Source organism: Coturnix japonica, chromosome 2 (genome assembly GCF_054131305.1).
Source record: "Coturnix japonica strain WE chromosome 2, WE-NBRP24, whole genome shotgun sequence".
Lineage (NCBI taxonomy): Eukaryota > Metazoa > Chordata > Aves > Galliformes > Phasianidae > Coturnix > Coturnix japonica.
Genome location: NC_140664.1, coordinates 109792286 through 109810114, shown reverse-complemented (window position 1 = coordinate 109810114; position 17829 = coordinate 109792286). Strand labels below are relative to the sequence as shown.

The window sequence follows — 17829 nt, the reverse complement described above, 5'->3', positions numbered from 1 at the left end:
ACAAAAATAACTGGACAAAGTTGCTTTCAAATTGGCATCACCCTACTTCTGCCCTTTGATAACTGAAGCTGATTTTTATTTTATTTTTTTTAGGATGCTACCATCTCTACCCAAGATGACCAGTGACAGACACTCTCTCAATGTATGCTTTGCTATGCAATCTGCTCTGACGCTCATTCTTGTCTTCTAGATTCTGATGTTACTAAGTTTTTAATGGTTTCTTTTGTAAAGGTGAAGTAGGAATCTTCTAGCAGCTAAACAATACTGGAACAACCTTAGCTTTGTCAGCAAATACACACCAAGCCAAAAAATAAAATAAAAGCAATATAAGTTTTACTTGCTGAGTACCCAGTGAGGCTGCCTGTCCTTCTGATGATGCACATCAGGATAAGACCATTCTATGCTGCACTGGAGGATGTTCCTTGTGCTGCTGGAAATTGCACTTGGCGTGGACACTTCCCAGATAACAGCTGCATGTAGCTGAAAGGGACAATGCGGTGACCTGCCTAACGTGAGACACTCCAGACTTCCAGGATAAAGGGATATTTGACACATTTTTACTGCATCTGATGGTCTCTCTAGAAATACATCATGGTGATCCTCAAATGACTGCATAGCAACTAAGCCATCTCCTTCCCATTTATGGTTAGCTACTAATGATATATTTATGCTCCCGACTGAAAAACTCAACTGTGTTAAAATACAGAACTCTAATCCACTGCTGCTCTGATCACCATCAGCTACTGCTTCCCTTTCTCTATTCCAAAATGACTCCTAAAATGTTGCTGCTATTTCCTGAAACAGTGTAGCATCAGAAATAGAATGATCACTTCCACATAAAACAGAAAATGCAAAGCCTCTGTATGCAGCACTACTATCTCAACTTGCCTATCTTCCAGGAGCAGGTGTTTCAGCTTATAGACGCCCACTGCCCTGCCAGGAGCCACAAAGGCATCTGAATCATTTAAAGGCTTCCTAAAGGTGCTCCACAATCACACGCAGAGCACCACTGATGCTCTAGAGGCATAAGTTTAACTGTTTAACTTCCATTAAAGTAAAACAGAATGAAGGGGTAGACCTTAATCAGACCCAAAAGCAGTAATTCAGCAAATGTCAGATCATACTTCTCTGTATAAATACTGCCAAAGTCATGTGCTGCAAATCAGATATGAGGTGCACCACAAGCTTTATGGGGGAAACTTGTTCTGTAAATTGCCATATTATGACTGGATTTGGCTAGCGCTTTTGGTGTCTCACTTCAAACAGATTTTGTGTGTGTGTGTGTGTGTGAAAAGTGATTAAAAATATATGTTACTAAAATAAATGTAAAGAACAGATGGCAAGTGAACTTCAAACATGAGTACAGCTTCTAGGGCTCAGAGTGCTTCTGCCAACATCAGCACTATTTTTAGCATAAACTGAAAACAAGGTTCTTTTAACTAAACATTTTGGCAGCCATGGTATTGATACAATTAATCTCAAAACAGAGAAATGTCAAAAACTGTATTAACTCAGAATCTTTGACAAAGCCCAGATTTCTATACCCTTAGTGGAATTTCAGTCTTATTAAAATTGAATCCAATTCCATTGAAAATTGTCTCAGTTTCCACATCCCTTCTCACCTCTAAGATAGAGAACAGGTCATCTTCAAAGCAATGTGGCTTTTTGCTTTTGCTTAAAGTGCTTAGGTGAAGAGTCACATACTTCACATTCAAAAAGAAAAAAAATGCACTTGGGTAAAAGAAGCTTCAAGTAAGTTCCTTAACCTAAGAATAAAATACTGAAATGTTGAAATATTTGTGTTTTGGATACCAACACAATTGGTCATGAGAAGAAACTGAAAATGCAAATGAGCATTCTGCTTAACTGTAAACATCAACATTGAATTTTCTGATATGTTATCTATTTTTCTGTGCTATTAATTTAACATCTTATATTTTCATATGCATCCACATCCCATAAAGAGCTTCTCTCTTTTCAGTATTTGGGTACTGAAGATGTATTTGCTAGTTTACTTTATCAAACAGGCAGAAACAAAGAAAAAAGCTTACTTTTAAGAGGATGCAAGAAAGTGCTCTATTTTGTCAATTTGGTTGTAAAGAAGTAGATGCCCTTTCTTAAAGGCTGAAATACACAAGAGGATTTCAGTTCTAACAAGCCTTGTTCTACTTACTCCCAGGCTCTTCCATTTCTACTTTTACTCTCCTAATTTTTATTTTAACTATTCTAGCCTTATCTTTCTGAAGGTGAGATTCTGTGTGTTAGTGGAAAAAGCCCATACAACAAGAGCTCATATACAATGCCTTGGACAAACTATGTGCAAAACCAGTGGAACTAATAATAAGTGGAAGTAATAATGAACGAAAGTGGTGTGACAAGCCAATGTCCACAGAGCTTATTTGTGGAACAGCTTACAAGCTGATAGAGCTGTAGTTTGAGAGACCAGAGTCCCATTTCATAATATTTTACAGGAAATATAGGAATTGAGAAAATGTTAGTCCACTTCTTTCAGCCATCAAAACAATCTTCTGGATGACACTGGAATTAGGACAACCCACAGAACTCTTGGAGACAGCCAGTATATGATAATTAATACAAGGTGATGATACTACAGGGTAGGAATTGTTCCTCACCCTTCCTTTCAGCTACAAAAAAAGACTTATGTGCATTAAGAAATGGAGTATGTTGCTACAACAAACAGCAAATATCAGTTTTAAATGTGCATGGTAGCAAGTTGTTTTCTTTTTTCCCCCCCTTCATATTTCCTTTCAGAACAGCGACCCCATTTCTTCTTCCACCACCATTCCCTTTTCACTTTATATTCTGAGAGTATTTCTTCTTTCTCTGGAAGCAGGGAAGAAATGAGAAGATAACCGGCCATCTCAGTTTCAAATCTTCTAATCTCCATTTTTCCAACATGAAGGTGTGCAAATAGGTATGGAATGTGCACAGAAGTTGACCTTATTCAGCTGCTGTCACTGCTTTGTTACTCCAGTAGCTGGCACAGAATCCAATTGCTCACCTCCGTGCGATGAGCACTTTGTTCTACACCTATATGAGTCATGCTTAATTTGCACAAGCCTTAAGTAAAAATAACACTGCCAAATAAAGTTTGGTATATACTTCCTGATCTCCAGAGATTATACTGACAATTCATACCACTCAACCACACTCCCTCAAATATTTTGCAAATACGAGCAGGCTCACACTTCCCATGAATTTTTCATATCCATGCACATAAATACTAAAGAATTTGAAGAAATTTATCCTTGTTTGCAGAAAACAATGATGTAACTTTAGTCTTCTCCTTTTATTAACAAACACCAAAGCAAATCTAAAATGTCAGCATTTACCAGCTTCACCATCTGTACACAGTTACAGCATCTGAACCTAAGAGATACATTATAAAAGTTAAATTAAAACAGCAATATATCCATCTTCGGAAGCAAATACACTCTAATAAAAACAATAAAACTGAATACAATTTCCAGAGAAATCAGAGCAATCTTTATAGTAACAATTACAAACTACATCAATTAAATCACACATTTTACTGGAGATAAGAAAACTTTATCTTCCATAATCATTTTTTGAATTGCAGAAGAAATTCCGAATACAGTTACCAATTAAGACAGTAAATACATTAGGAATTTCTTGAACTTATAAAAAAACAGCTCTGTTCTCTGTAGATAATTCTTGCATTTAATAGATACTTAAGTCTGTGACTATCAACTTATGAAAAGAATATTTGCCAAAAAGACAGGTGTACCTCAATTAAACAACCATTCACTTATTTTCATGTTAGTCATTTTCTTCATAAATTAACATTTAATTTTTCCACCCTTAATTCTGTTGGGCAGAAAGGGGAAGAGAGGAACTTCTGTAAGGTTGCTCAGGTGCAACAATATTAACACAACTTTTTCAAGAATCACAGATTGAATTTACAAAATCTTGGCAAACTTTGAGAAGTTGCATTTTCTCATTCTGCTGAGCTGTCAGACCTCTATCACTTGACTTAAAAAGCAGTAAGAGATGTATGGACTTGTTGTGCCTTGCTATAACTTTACTTGCCTGAGTATGACTTTACATTCTTTCACTTTATCGGGAGGCAGAAAGTAGCCCACACATTTGAACCTCCCATTTCCAAAAGCTCCCCAGCCAGTGCAAGATGTGGAGCTTCGCACAGGCTTTTTTGACCTCATACTGTGACCCTCATACCAGCATCCACAGGCTATAGGTCATGACCTCAAGAATTAGCATCATGGAAATAAGAGCCCTTCCAGGTTTAGTTACAAAATAGAACACTGTAGCAACAAACTCCTAAGTCTTTTCTGAACTGAGTTGGGCAGCTTTGTCTTAACTCCACCAGAAGATAACAGATAACCCACACTTCAGTTTTCATTACCAACACACTAAATTATCTCCTCTCCAACTAAAGGTCTGGAATCCTGCTACGCTATGAAAACATCCATTCACTGAGGACCGAAAGCCAATATCATATTGCCCCTAGCTGAGCCTATTAAAAGGTTAAAGAAATGCCACTATGGAGTTGAAGACTTTTGTAATCACTGTTAAGAAAGGACGTTGAAATAAATTATCTCTGTTAACATTTTATCTCCCAAGCAGATTACTTTGTATGTATGTTCTCTGGAGGAAAAAAAAACAACAAAAAAAACACCTGCATCACACAGTCACATGCAATGCTAAGCTCTAGTTATATCAGGTATACATGCTCCATTTATATTAAATTCTGAGATATTTTTCTAACCTTCACTCTTTTCTAAGCATTCTCAGAGGCATTTAAGGAAGGAAGAGAACCCAGCCAGCGATTGCTCAGCAAGAACTAAAACTTGGGAGCTCTTTGCTGTTTCCCTCAGCAGGTGGAGCTAGCAGCCTCGGCCAAGCAAGGAACGCTTGAGTGTTTAAAAACCAGTATGACAGTCTGTCACGGAGTAAAAATATACTACAGTGAGTGGGGAAAAAAAATGTATGAGATTTACCTTTATCCTGGAATTCTTGAGGGTAACTGCAAAAGAAGAAGAAACGACATAATGCAATACACACTAGCAAATCCACAGTAATATAAATAGTATAAAACGATTCCTAGCTTTCTGCAACTTCTGTGGTTGAAACTTAGTGCTGACACTTTTCCATAGCTTTGTTCTCGGCTAAGCTTTTTATATTTAAAATTAATCTTCCTTTTACCTTAGAATAGAGAGAATGCTTAGTCATTTTAAGGAAGTCAAACAAAACCAAAACCAGATAAGGCAGCCTGTTCTAGGTGTATACATCTACTTGGCTATCTTATCACTTAAGCATACAAAAGCATCTCTTTTGCTAAAAAGATTTCTGAAATTATTTGAAAAATTCCTAAGTAAAACCCACTATTGCCTATCCTAAACATATCACAGTAGGTCAGCAAGAAAAAGATATATAAAGCGTTGTTTTAGTTGCAGCATTCTATCAAATCCAAAGGAAAGTATTAATAATTAACCATAAATGAAAAGCTGATGCATGCTTAAATGTAAAATCATTTCAAAATACAAAGAGATCAACACAACGCCTAAGAAAATATCATCCCATGAGGAAGAACTGTTCTTTAGAAACAAAACAATCTTAAGATACACTTGGGTGTATAAGGATAAATAATCACAGCGAAATTATGTTAAATGGCAACTCAAGAAGCATGTATTTGTGTGAAAGGTTTCACCAGAAGCAACCAGCAAATAAAACACAGCTGCCAAGACCATCTATATGGACAATAAGCAGTGGTGCATTTATCAGGCTAGTCAGAAAGGGGATGCTTACAAGGAATTAGGAGAGAAAGGAACGCTCTACAGATAAGAGACAGAAATACAAACATAGATAAAAGGCCAAATCTAAGAAATCCCGCATAGCAAGTAGCAGCAGTACTTAGGCACGGTGCAACATGTGTGATGTAAAGACTATAACAATATGCACATATTTTGTATCCTGCATGAACAGCAAAATGCTGGTAAGACTGAGTACTATTAGTGGAGACAAGGGATAAATTAGAAATTAAAATAAGACATAAAATCACAGGGTCATATAAATAAACAGGAAAGAACTTGGTGGCAGCTGAGCTCCTAAGTGCAGATTCCCACCTTTGATACTTCATCCTCATTAAAAAATAGACTGAGTCATAAGATAGAACAAGTCAGCAGTGCTATATCTGCAACTCATCTGTACAGTCCCAGTCAGCTCAATAATCCCAAGAGAAAGCACAAAGGGAGAGACAGAGACAAAAACCTGCTCCCTTAAAAAAAAAACAAAAACAGTACTTCCATAAGCATTTACAGCCCGAATCAAATGCACAAAAATTTTTAATTACAAAATTTTGAGGCACATATCATGTCTTCCCACAGTTTGTGTGACACTGAGAACAACACCCTTGCCAGATGGTTGTGCTGCGTTTCAAACTGTAACCAAGTGGCCACAGATGCAGGAGCATGACGAAGTATAGCTTAGTAGGCACCCAACAGGAGTAACTCATAAGAAAACACACAGGGAACAGCAATCAAAAATGAACTACAAGTACTGAATTATCTCCTAGTTGGAAGAATGAGATTTTGCAAAGAACATTTGCATAGCATATAAACTACAGCCAAATCCCTTCAGACAAATTGTTTTTACTAATGTTAAATTACTGAGTATGAAATCATACTAAATTTCAAAGCAAACCAAAAAAATCACTGCTTGGTCTGCCACAGTACTTGAATATCTAAATATCATTGAAACAAACCACTTACAAACAGCTTCCAGTTTTGTTTGAACTTCCTATTAGAGCTGAACAACAGCCTGTGCAGTAGTGCAAACTCAGCATCCAATAGTGCTGCTTTGCACTAGCTGAGGATGGTAAAAGGAAGCTCATTCCTACTTTCTACACATTGTATTTCCCATATTTTAACAAATCTCACCAAAGCAGAGGTGAAGGTAAACTCTAAGTAATAAGCTTGCTGAAGTGTTCTGAGCCCTGACCGCAATTCAAATGTGACAAATCTCTACGTTCCCGATTCTTCTGAATCCTAGAAGATTCATCAAGATAGAAAGACTCAGACCCAAACAGATTATTTGACAAACTAGGGCCTAAACAGATAATATTGCCAGTGATTATTAAAAGGTTGTTTAAAAAAAAACTGCATTACACATAAGATACTTCATAACATATTAAACCCACAATGCTCACTTACCTTGCCTTTACATCTTTTATCTTCTTAAGAAGAATATCCCTTTTTTCCTTTGCTTTCTTGGACAAATTTTCTCCTTTTAGTGTTTGGGAAATAAATGTGTCGACATCTAAATCAGAAAATGAAGAAAAAGATGCACACCTCAGTAAGGATACATAGGGTTATAATGAGTTTGCCCAGCCACTACTATGAAGAAATGAAGAAAATTATTTTCAGGCCTACACCCAGCACAGTTAACAGGCTTTTCCTATTCTAAATGGGATACAATTTGTTCTCTGATCTACTTATGCTTAGCACAGCAAATCCTATGGTGACATTTGATTCTTGCTCACTTAATTATGCCAAGTAAGCCCTAACAAATTGCAGTGCTACAACAATTACTTTCCATCACCTAAAGTAAGGGATAAAGCTAAAACATGGATATAGCCTTTATGCACATATTACTGCCGTATTATTTCAGAAGATCACGCTACAAAAATGTTTGAGCAATTCATTCTTCCAGCAGTAATGGCCACCCAGCCACTAATATAGGTCACGTATTGGTTCCACTATTTCCAAATGATCTCACTGCCTCTCAGCTCCTTAGCATGACTAAGGTTCATATCCAAAGATTTAACCTGGCAAACAATTAAGTGAGCATGATAATAACCATATTGAAATAGTCAAGACATATATGTGCTTAACTTCAATCACAAAATTTTAACCCGCACTGCATTCATTTTATTCTAATGCAGAAGATGACTCTATATAGGGGTGTAGAATCAAAGTATCCCGTTAAAGTTACTGTGGTTCATTGTAATATAGTCTTCCAGTAGTATGTTTTCTTGGTTAGAAAAATAAATGCTCGTATTTACTGTAATAACTTCATGTGGGTACCAGTCAAGGTATGGCTACCCAGAAAACTGAAAAGCAGAACTACTACTACAACAAAAAAGTTGCTTGTTAATTTCATCTTCTCAGCTGCATGGTTAACGCCTATTCATTCAAGAAGTAGAAACAAATGTAAGTCACAAACACCTCCGCAGAGACACTTCCCCCACATACACACTTTGGCATAATCTGCGTACATGCAAGCAGATACGGCTAGTTCTATTTTAGTTCTGTAACTTCTCAAGTCAGATGAGATGTTTCACAATAGGAATACAAAAACAATTAAGCGTTCAAATGTTCACACTCAACAAATCACATTTTAAAAACATTAAGTCAGCTTGAATTGCCTGCTTTTGTCTCTCTATAGAGAGCAACAGAAACAAGTCATCCCTTTCCTTTCAAGTTGCATGAAAGTTAAAAGTTACTCTTTGAAAACACTAGCACAGCCATTACAAAGATTTCACACTTTATAAATAATTTACCACAGTATTACTACTTAGATAGACTCACTGTCTTCACAAGATGTGGCAATAACTTCTTTTTTTAATAAGTTCTCACAGTTCTGAATAACAGTGTGTTCCCACTCCCTGCAAGACAGAAGGAGAGGTTTCCCCAGCACATTTTCCAAAGCAGATCCAAAGACAAAAGAAAAACTCATAGAACTGACACTGCTTCTGAAAAGGCCAGAAGGAAAGGCATTTGGAGTTCATATTAATGAATTGTCCAGACTCATCCCCCAGCAGCCTCTATGCTGTAAGCCAAGCATACATGGAAACATTTTGTCCTAACACACAGAAAATCAACACATCTTCATAAATTCCAAGGGATCAAGTAATGGCCCATACAGACACAAAACCCTGGCCAGCCACAAAACCCTCCTTAGTTCAAAAGTCCTGATACTTCTGCTACTGAGAGTAGAAACCAAAACTGCTAAGAGTTTTTGTTCAGTGAAACCCAACAAGATTTTTCAGTACAGACCAACCTTTCTCTCTGGAAGGGACATTCTGATTAAATATTGGTTCCTTCATACTTTTATGTATTTATTTCAAAAATCTGACAGCTGCTTCTAAGTTCTATTTCAGCAACAGCATGTGAAAGTTTAGAGCAATTACTTGGATTTATACATAAGGAGCAATGCTCACACAGAAGTCTTCAGGCACAAACTAATCACCAAACTTGGCCTCTGAAGACTACATTTAAGTTCAGTGGGCTTCACAATTTCATGGAAAAGCTCAAAATCCAGCTGAGAACTCCAACCATCTCAGGTACTGACTGTCAGAGCTTTCTATAACCACTAATGCTGAGAAAATTAAGGGGCACAGAAGGGAAGAGAAACCAGGCTAATTGTACTAAGGAAAAATTACCAGTACTAGCTTAGATGTGCTGCAGAGATTAAATCCTGAGGACTAATCACATCACCTCTTTTTTTCTTTTTTTTTTTTTTTTTTTATTTATTTTTTTAACAGCTTGGACTTCAAAAGCAGAAATACTGAAAAACTGTCATCCACAGAGGTACAGGGCAAAAGTAGATCTTCCTGTATTCCAGTAAAAGAAGATAATAAGTTGGAGGAGAGGGAGATGGACAGAAAGACAGCAAGCATGCACAAGCTCCTCACAAGTTTGTTTTTAAGCATTTACAGATAAGACATCCTTGGGATGCCAGTGACTTCCCTGTCCTGTGAGGCTGCAAAACAAGTTCAAAACCAGTTTAGGTGGCCCCAGACAGAATACACCACACTCACCATGGAATGCTGTCACTTACCTGTGTTCAGAGAAGGCATAAGCATAGCTTGATTCATCACATCCCCAAAATACAAAAGACCTGACATGCACATATCTGTAACAGTGTGCCAAAGCAGCTATATATTTGAAAATACATTATCATATCATGCATTTTCCTAACTACTGACGATTACGCAGAATGATTCACATCTTGCTAAAGCCATCTCCTGATCTAGCACTGTAAATCCATTCCTGATGTGCCAGATGCACATTAGATGAGTCACTTATTGTAAGCTCCTCTGGACAAAAAGCAAGAAAATCCAAGTTGTGATTATTACCTCACCACCTGTACTCCTCCCTGAGTATATGAGAAACAGTCCCAGCTTTCGGAGAATTCTTAATCACTGGCTTTACATAAAGGAGTGTTCTCTTAATGCCTACAGCATTCCTCAAAGCAGTTTACCTTAGAATAAGAACAGAACTCTGGACTTGGGTATGGCAGATAGAGAGAAAGAGAAATACATCCTGAAACCTGTTCAACATTTCTTAGTTTTTAAGCCTGCATGTAAAACGGCCTGAAATAAGTATTTAATGCTCTGTTTCTGAAAGCTCGTTATTTCAACTCTGTCTGAACCACACCCCAGAGAAATTATTTGCCTACAGAAATGAAGCAGATACAGAACTGAAAGATCCAATTGAAAAGATCCACTCACAGAGTGCTCTGCCAATGCAAACAAATGAGAAGTCACACAACAGCAAAGCTTTGTGCTCTTCAACTGCCTCGTGTAGTTCAAGGCTCAATGGCGACTTCATACAACCAACATCTTCATCTTGTTTTCACCTGCATTCCTCTTAAAGAGGAAAAGACTTCAGACTGTTCTTGTTTCCATTATTAAACAATTTTCTGTTTCTCCTTGCTTCAATGATTATAAACCGACAACACTACAAGTTTTCCAAGTTTCAAGTCTCTAGGGCTATTTCCCTCAAGAAAGGCAGAAATCAGACATCTTCTCAAGAACACTGTTAAGAGCACTAATCATAAATGATGTTGTTTACCATCCTTAATGCAGAACATCAGTTGCAGTTAACAAACATACATCCTTAGCACAGAACCTTTGTATCAAGGTAGGCTAAACAGGCTCTCATAGACCACGGCCTGGGTCTCCCCTTCCCCTCCACCTTCTGCAGATAACCAAAACATTGTGCATTACATTACCAGAATGTGAGTCATCCCTTCACCACCTGATGAGCTCATACCACTGACAGATAACTATATGACAGATGTGTTTCCACACACATGGCAGGGAATGCACATGCGCCTTTAGGTGACCTGGTGCTAACAAGTCCTCATGGTTCAGGGCTAGACATACATCTGCTATGTGATGAGGGACAGCTGCATGGGGTCACCTGGCAGATGCACTCCCAGTCACACCAGGAGGCAACAGTGGGTCAGCAGAACAATGCACAGAGCCACCAAACTCCTCTAATCCCTCTACTCCATGTTCAGGATGGGAAGAGACAGGAGCTGGCCACAAGCCAGGGTATTTTGGAAGGCAGGACAGTTATCCCTGAAGGTAGCTGCAAGCTAGGCACATTTGTGTGCACACACTTCTCAGATGCAAGCAACATCAAACAGACTGCCACTTATCTTCCTGCTTCACAGAGCCTAGCATTAGAAAGCAATTAATTCATCAGATTTCAAGCTTTCTGTACAAGTCATCAATACAGAGTATGCCCGGAGACAAATTATCAAGCAATACCTGTAACTGCCTGTGCCCCTGTGCATAAATCTGGCTTCTTGGGAAGCAAGAAACATTTGAGGATCTTCCTTTTGCTCTCTCCTACTTTCCTCCCAACTACTTAAACATCTCTCTCCGGAGCTTGCTAAAATAGTTATAAATAAATATAAATAGATATATACATACGCAATATAGAAACAGATGTAGAATAAAAGTGACCGACTCCAGGATGCTTAAAAATAATCACAATGATCCATTGTAGCACGAAGTCCTGGAAAGGAACACCATTGGAAACTGTTGCACATTTGATCTCCAAAAGCTACCTCGCCTTGTTGTCACAAATGGTGAATACATTGAAAAAACACTGACGCTCAATAATTTCTGTTAGTGATTTAGAAAGCAGAAGAACACCTACGCTGCTAAGACTCCCCAAATGAAGTAAACTAAAAGTAAAAACAAGATAGCTCCTAAAAAGAAGTTGAATAAAATTGTCATCAGTGACTATAATCTCACTGACCAAACAGTTGAACATCATCTCTCTCCATTAAAGAGGTGAGAAAATACCAAGCTGTAACACATTAAGATTATCCTGAATAAACTACACCAGTACAAATCATGATCAAGTTACAAAGTGATTCCAAATGAACTACAATAAAAAATGTTAAGGATTAACCTGAAGATTTACACTGTACGCTACATTATGCTGCATCTTTTGTGGTTTGTTGACATATGATTACGAAAGAAACGTAAACCCAGTCAGATGAGAAAGATAGACTCCACGTTAATTGAAAAAGACAAACTAAGTGAATAATGAGTATATAAAAAATAGCCTGTGCCATTTTTATCACCCATATATGACACTTACTCTCAAATTTATGGCAGAGACAATTGAACTATGTTTCAAATCACTGGAGGTTATTTCTTACCAGGAATGCCTCTGTGCAGTTTTTCACCTCTATGTTTCTATTCTTATTCCATTACTATTCGAATACAAATACATTACCAGAGCTGTAAATACCCGTCTACTTAGATGTCTGCTATAACCACCCTGGTTTATCCCGTGAAGTCAGATTCTTCAGCAAGAACAGGCATTCACCAAAGCCAAAGAAACGTGAGAGGATACTTTAAACCATAGAACAGACAAGTTTTAAACAAGACTGTCCTTTTAAAGATGAAGTCAGACAATGAAGAAGAGCTACAGAGTACCTAGGTGATCGTTCTTACCATGGGAGCATAAGGAGCAAGTCCAGCAACAGCTGACAAGGAGGTCAAAAAGGACTGTTAGTTGCTTCTGGGCATCAAGGGTAAGCAGAACTGGTGCAGTGCACAATCAATGTGTATCAAGTAGTAAGGAAAAATAAAAGCAAGCAGGCCTTCAACAATATACATAACCTGTAATAACTGGACTGCAAGAAAAAAAAGAACACAGCAAGCAGTGTCCCACACTGCCAAACACCGACAGTAAGATCCTGAACATACAAACAACTGAGGGCGCCTTTTCAAAAGGAGAAGAGGTGCAGTAGGCCTCCCTCACTGAATTGCAAAGGCTTGGACATCATCTAGAAGGTACATAGACATGGAAGGGAATGAGATCACGCACACTACCTCACACCTCCCAGGTGTAAAGCAGGAGATAGTCAATTTGCAGTTGGCTTTTTTCCCCTCACCCTTCAACCCATGACCAGAGGATCCTGATTCTGCCCTCAGTGTTTCCTCTCCTGCTACCTAAGCAAGCAGGAGAAGAGGTCAGGATTGTGAAACCCCAACAACCTCTGCAATAAAAGCTCATTGCCTCACTGACCTTCCCCCTTCAACTTCACAGAAACAGCTTCCTTCTTTTCCAAGTGATGTGGTTAGCTCTGAGCTCAAGCTGTGCTTCTGCCTGGAACATTTCAGCACCACTGAAACGCAGCCACAGTGACCCTGCCAGCACGTGTGACAGAATTTGTTTTTCCATTAAAGATATAATATTGTTTGGGTTCAAAGTAAAGCACTCACAAGTCAAAAAGCCTCCTGTGCCACTCTAATTCATCCCCTGGTGTGTTTATTCCCATTATCGCCATGTTTAACTCCAGGAGCACTTAGCATGTTTTCCAGTAGGACCCCTACTTGTTCAGCATGGGGGGGACACTACTCCAACAATCAATCAAGGCTAAGCAGGGATAAAGAAATCCATATGATCACCACCTCCACTTGCTGTGGCAGCTGGAAAAAAATGGCTAAAAAGGCTGAGAAACAGTACAATATTCATGAGATTTTAAATCTGCCGCTGCCTTGCTGCCATGTGAACATTGGGCTACAAGAGGGTGCATGGCACTAGGCACTAACTGCATGTACTTGATAGAATATGATATGAAGAAGTGCCAGGCACTTGTAATGGCCACTGGATAGAGACATTTGACTGGTGTTACTTTCTAGAGAAGTCAGGGCAGCATGGAGGCAGGTGAATTTCAATTTCACTTCTGTTCCACCATTGATTATTTCTGTGACCTCAAATCACATCTTGTTTATTACACTAATTTTAGCGACGGGAAAACAATATTCACTCATCTCAAAGAGGTGTTGAATCAATACCCGTGAGCCATTAAAATAATACATTAAGAAGCATGCTTGAAGAAGAGCATGTAGAAATGAGTATCTATTCACTGCAGACTCTGTATTGTACAAGAGTTGCTTAATGAATAGTAAAGATATTACACAGCTCTCTTCCTTCCTCCATTACCATAAATCTTCAGTACATTAATAGTTTGGACTAAAAGAAGCAGGGCACTGTACAATTAAGGATTACCAGAACCTAAGTGTATCCAGGAATGAACTGCTCTTAGAGACTGAACTACTCTAATTTCTAACTTCCATGCAGCTTTTCTCATAACACTAAAAAAACACCAAGAGAAGCTAACACACTAACTGTATAAAGTACACATTTATTCTTTGAAAACAGAAAAGGATTGTTGAATTTTTACACTGCATAACCACAGTTATCCTTACATTTGTTTCCCCCTGATAATTCCACAAGTAAGGATTTAAAGTTACAAAGCATTATTCACCCCCCACTATCTCTGCTTCATTAGGTTTCTGATTTGCATTGAGTCCCAAAACAAAATCACACGTGAATGTAAACTAAGTGAAAAATACTGTTACAGTTATAGGTACTTATTACGTAGTGTTTATGATACTGTAATAATGAAAAAGACTGCACAATCATGTGATACCTATCTATAACCTGGGCCATTGATTGCGACAAGTTTATGCCCAACCCCCTCTTGAGTGAAAGCAGGTGTTGCCACCTTCACTTTGGAACACCAGCTTCCATATTGCTCTTTCTACAGTGGACTGGATGAAGCTGAGCAAATGGCCAGGTGTACAGCAGAGACAAGCTGCAGTTTGGAGTTACCATGTAGTTATGAGCTGCACGATACCACCCTCCTCCAGAAGTTTCTGCAAGTAACTTCACCAAGTGAAAGTAGCTTGATGAAAACTTCACATGACCCACAAGTTGCAAATACAGTAACACTATGGAAACAACAAGGGCTGGGTAGAAGCCACTAAGGCTAAACTTTCATTGCTATTATCATGGTCTGGGTTCCTAATTAATAAGTCAGCAGAAGCTCTCCTTTTCTTCCAGTATTTCATGTTGGTTTTGCTATAGAAAGAACATGATCTCCAAGTAACATACTTATGGTCAATGGTTACTAATGCCCTTCAGGAGAGCTGGCAGAGGTACTTTCAAGGCAAGATAAGAGCAAAGCAGTTCAGTGCTAACTCTTACCACCAACAGGTTTAAGAACTGAACTGTGCCCAAAGGCGAGCAGTTGCATCAGGTTCCAGCGGATGCCCTGCCTCGTAGCTGAGCACTCCTCCTAGAGACAAGCTTTTCAGAAGCACGGTTAACTTGAATGGCTTTGACAGAACTGTGCAAGTTCCTGAGCCAAAAGGAGAAGTTCTCAAGAGAGAAATTCTCCCGACCACGGGGGAATTCTGAAGCCTTCGGAGCTCCTCCTAAGGCACTACCAGCGAGAGCTCCTCGAGGGAGTCAGCGTAAATAGCGGCTCTTCTACCGACCGGGCTGAGCGAGCGACACCGCACCCGCTGTTAGTGACAGGCACCGAACGAGGCGTTTAGCGAGCGGCAGCCGGGCCTTCCGCATCACTCCGGCCCCGGGCAGCGACCACAGCGGCAGCCCGGAAGGAAGACGATGCCGCCCCGGGAGAACGAGGAGCACGGAGCGGGTCTTACCACGCGCCGAGGGCAGCGCACCGTGCAGTCACGGCCCGCCCCCCACCGCCCGCCTCCCGGGAAGCCCTCCCTCCTCCCTGCCCTCCTACCGCCCACCGTACCCGCCAAGAGCCCGCGGACATCGTCGGGGATAGCGGCGCCGTGCATCCCTGCGGCCGCCGGGTGCACCTCGCCTGGGCCGTGCCCCGGCCTCGGCCCCGCCGGGGAGGAAGCGGCAACCCCGCCCCACGGCCGCAACGGCGCGGCCTAGAGCCCCCGGGGCGGGGCAAGGAGCGAAGAGGCGGTGTATCACACTACGAGGCGGGGCTTCGTACCGGGGGAGCGGGGCTTCTCCCCCCGCCTCGCACCGCCCCCCACAGCAGCGCCTGCGCCTCCGCCATCCCCGTGTTTACAGCCCCCCATTGCAACGCCCCGCCACGCTGCGTGATGACGCGGTGCGGACCCTCCCCTGGTGCCAAAACCAAATATGACGCTTAGCGACCGAAACACGGAAGTAAAACGTCTCCTTAGCACCAATAGACCTGTATTAATCCCAGCTGGCACTGCAGCTGTACCAGGCTAATGTTAAACAGTTCCTTACTTAGGCTGGTGCCCACAGAAATCTGTGCTGTAGACATGGTGTTGGGTTGTATGGTTCTCCTGAGCTCTCACATTTAAAATAATATAGTTAAAAGATTGTATAGCACAACTAATTTCAAATGTGAGTCTGGCTTCTTACCTACATCTTGCCTTACGTGTCTATATAAGTGCCCACTACTCATCTATTTCAAGAATGTGTGATTAATTTCCCTTAGTTGGCAACAAGGGCTCCTCAAGCTTATGTTAAATTACACATTTCATACGTTCAAACTTGGGAAGCTGCCACAAGGAACAAGAAAATGGCTTCCAGTTTAATTTGCTTTCCCTTTTCCAGGTTAATCTTAATCCTGCTTTCTTATGTTGACTTTATGGCTCCATCCATTTCTGTTCCAGAAATAAGTCAGAGGTGTCACCTGAACTCTGTTGTAGTCTTTGTTTTCAGATCACTTTTCCTGATAATTTATTCCATGTGTTTACCATTTGTATGAGCATTCACAGAATCACAGAATCACAGAATGACCCGGGTTGGAAGGGACCTCAAAGATCATGTAGTTCCAACCCCCCTGCCTGGCAGGGCCACCAAACATACACCTTTACTAGATCAGGTTGCCCAGGGCCCCGTCCAACCTGGTCTTCAACACCTCCAAGGATGGGGCATCCACAACCTCCCTGGGCAGCCTGTTCCAGGGCCTAAACACTCTCCTAGTTTTCCTGGGGTTCCAGAAATGAAAATGAGAAGAATAACTTTACTATTTTCCATCCCCCATACTCTAGTCACTATGGGTTTTTTTTCTACTTATGTTTTTCCTTAAAGACCTCCTTGTTGCAATGAAGACCAGCCCATCACACAGTAAGATTTGTGACTCAGGTCTATTTTAAGCCTTGTTAAGTTCCAGGTTTACTCTTAGTTCCCTAATTTTTAAATCTACCGCTAATAGGAAGCATAATTCAAAACAGACTCCTTCATTGAAACACGTCTGGCTTCACAGCCATTTCAGCCTGTTTTCTGAGAATTCCACAGCTTATACCTCATCTAAACCAGACCTACTGTCTTGCCTAATCAAGCTCATAGACCAGGGATTCTTGATGTTTGGGTAGCAGAGCCACAGGGAATGCACACAGGTTTATTGTCCTCCCTTGTGAGGAGAGCTATGAAAACAGGCAGGTTGTGATGAGAAGCCTGCCTGAATCTGCAGAGAGTCTGTACTAACACAGCTGCAGAAAGAATAAAGTTTCCCATTCCAGAGCAGCATTAACACCACCTTGCCTCCATGGAGAAATTTGGCACATTCATTGTACTGGGAAATCCAGCATTTTTTCACTGCAGGCATGCTTTTAAAACTTAGATTCCAGTGTAAAGAGCAGACAGAACCTATGTGCAGCTGCGGCTACTTCTATACGTGTCCTTTAGTGGAAAATAATTGGATTGCAGTGCATGATCCCTGAACTATTTGAAGGCAGGCAGCAGGCTTGTT

At 40.2% G+C, this 17829-nt stretch overlaps 1 protein-coding gene across 2 annotated transcripts in view; it reads right to left on the bottom strand.

Annotated features, from left to right (window-relative positions):
- The window catches only part of SKAP2 (src kinase associated phosphoprotein 2), a 105762-nt gene extending 89765 nt beyond the window's left edge, over positions 1-15997 (bottom strand). Inside the window, exons 1-3 of one of the 2 annotated variants that reach the window (XM_015853838.3) lie at positions 15877-15997; positions 7212-7317; positions 5001-5026 (exon numbers count right to left, since the gene is read on the bottom strand). In XM_015853838.3, coding sequence (XP_015709324.1) covers positions 5001-5026; positions 7212-7317; positions 15877-15922 — 178 coding nt within the window. In that variant the 5' untranslated portion in view covers positions 15923-15997. Of the gene's footprint in view, positions 1-5000; positions 5027-7211; positions 7318-8588; positions 8752-15876 lie in introns of those variants that run through there. The other variant, XM_085538456.1, reaches the window with a different exon arrangement.
- Between the last annotated feature and the right edge of the window lie 1832 nt (positions 15998-17829).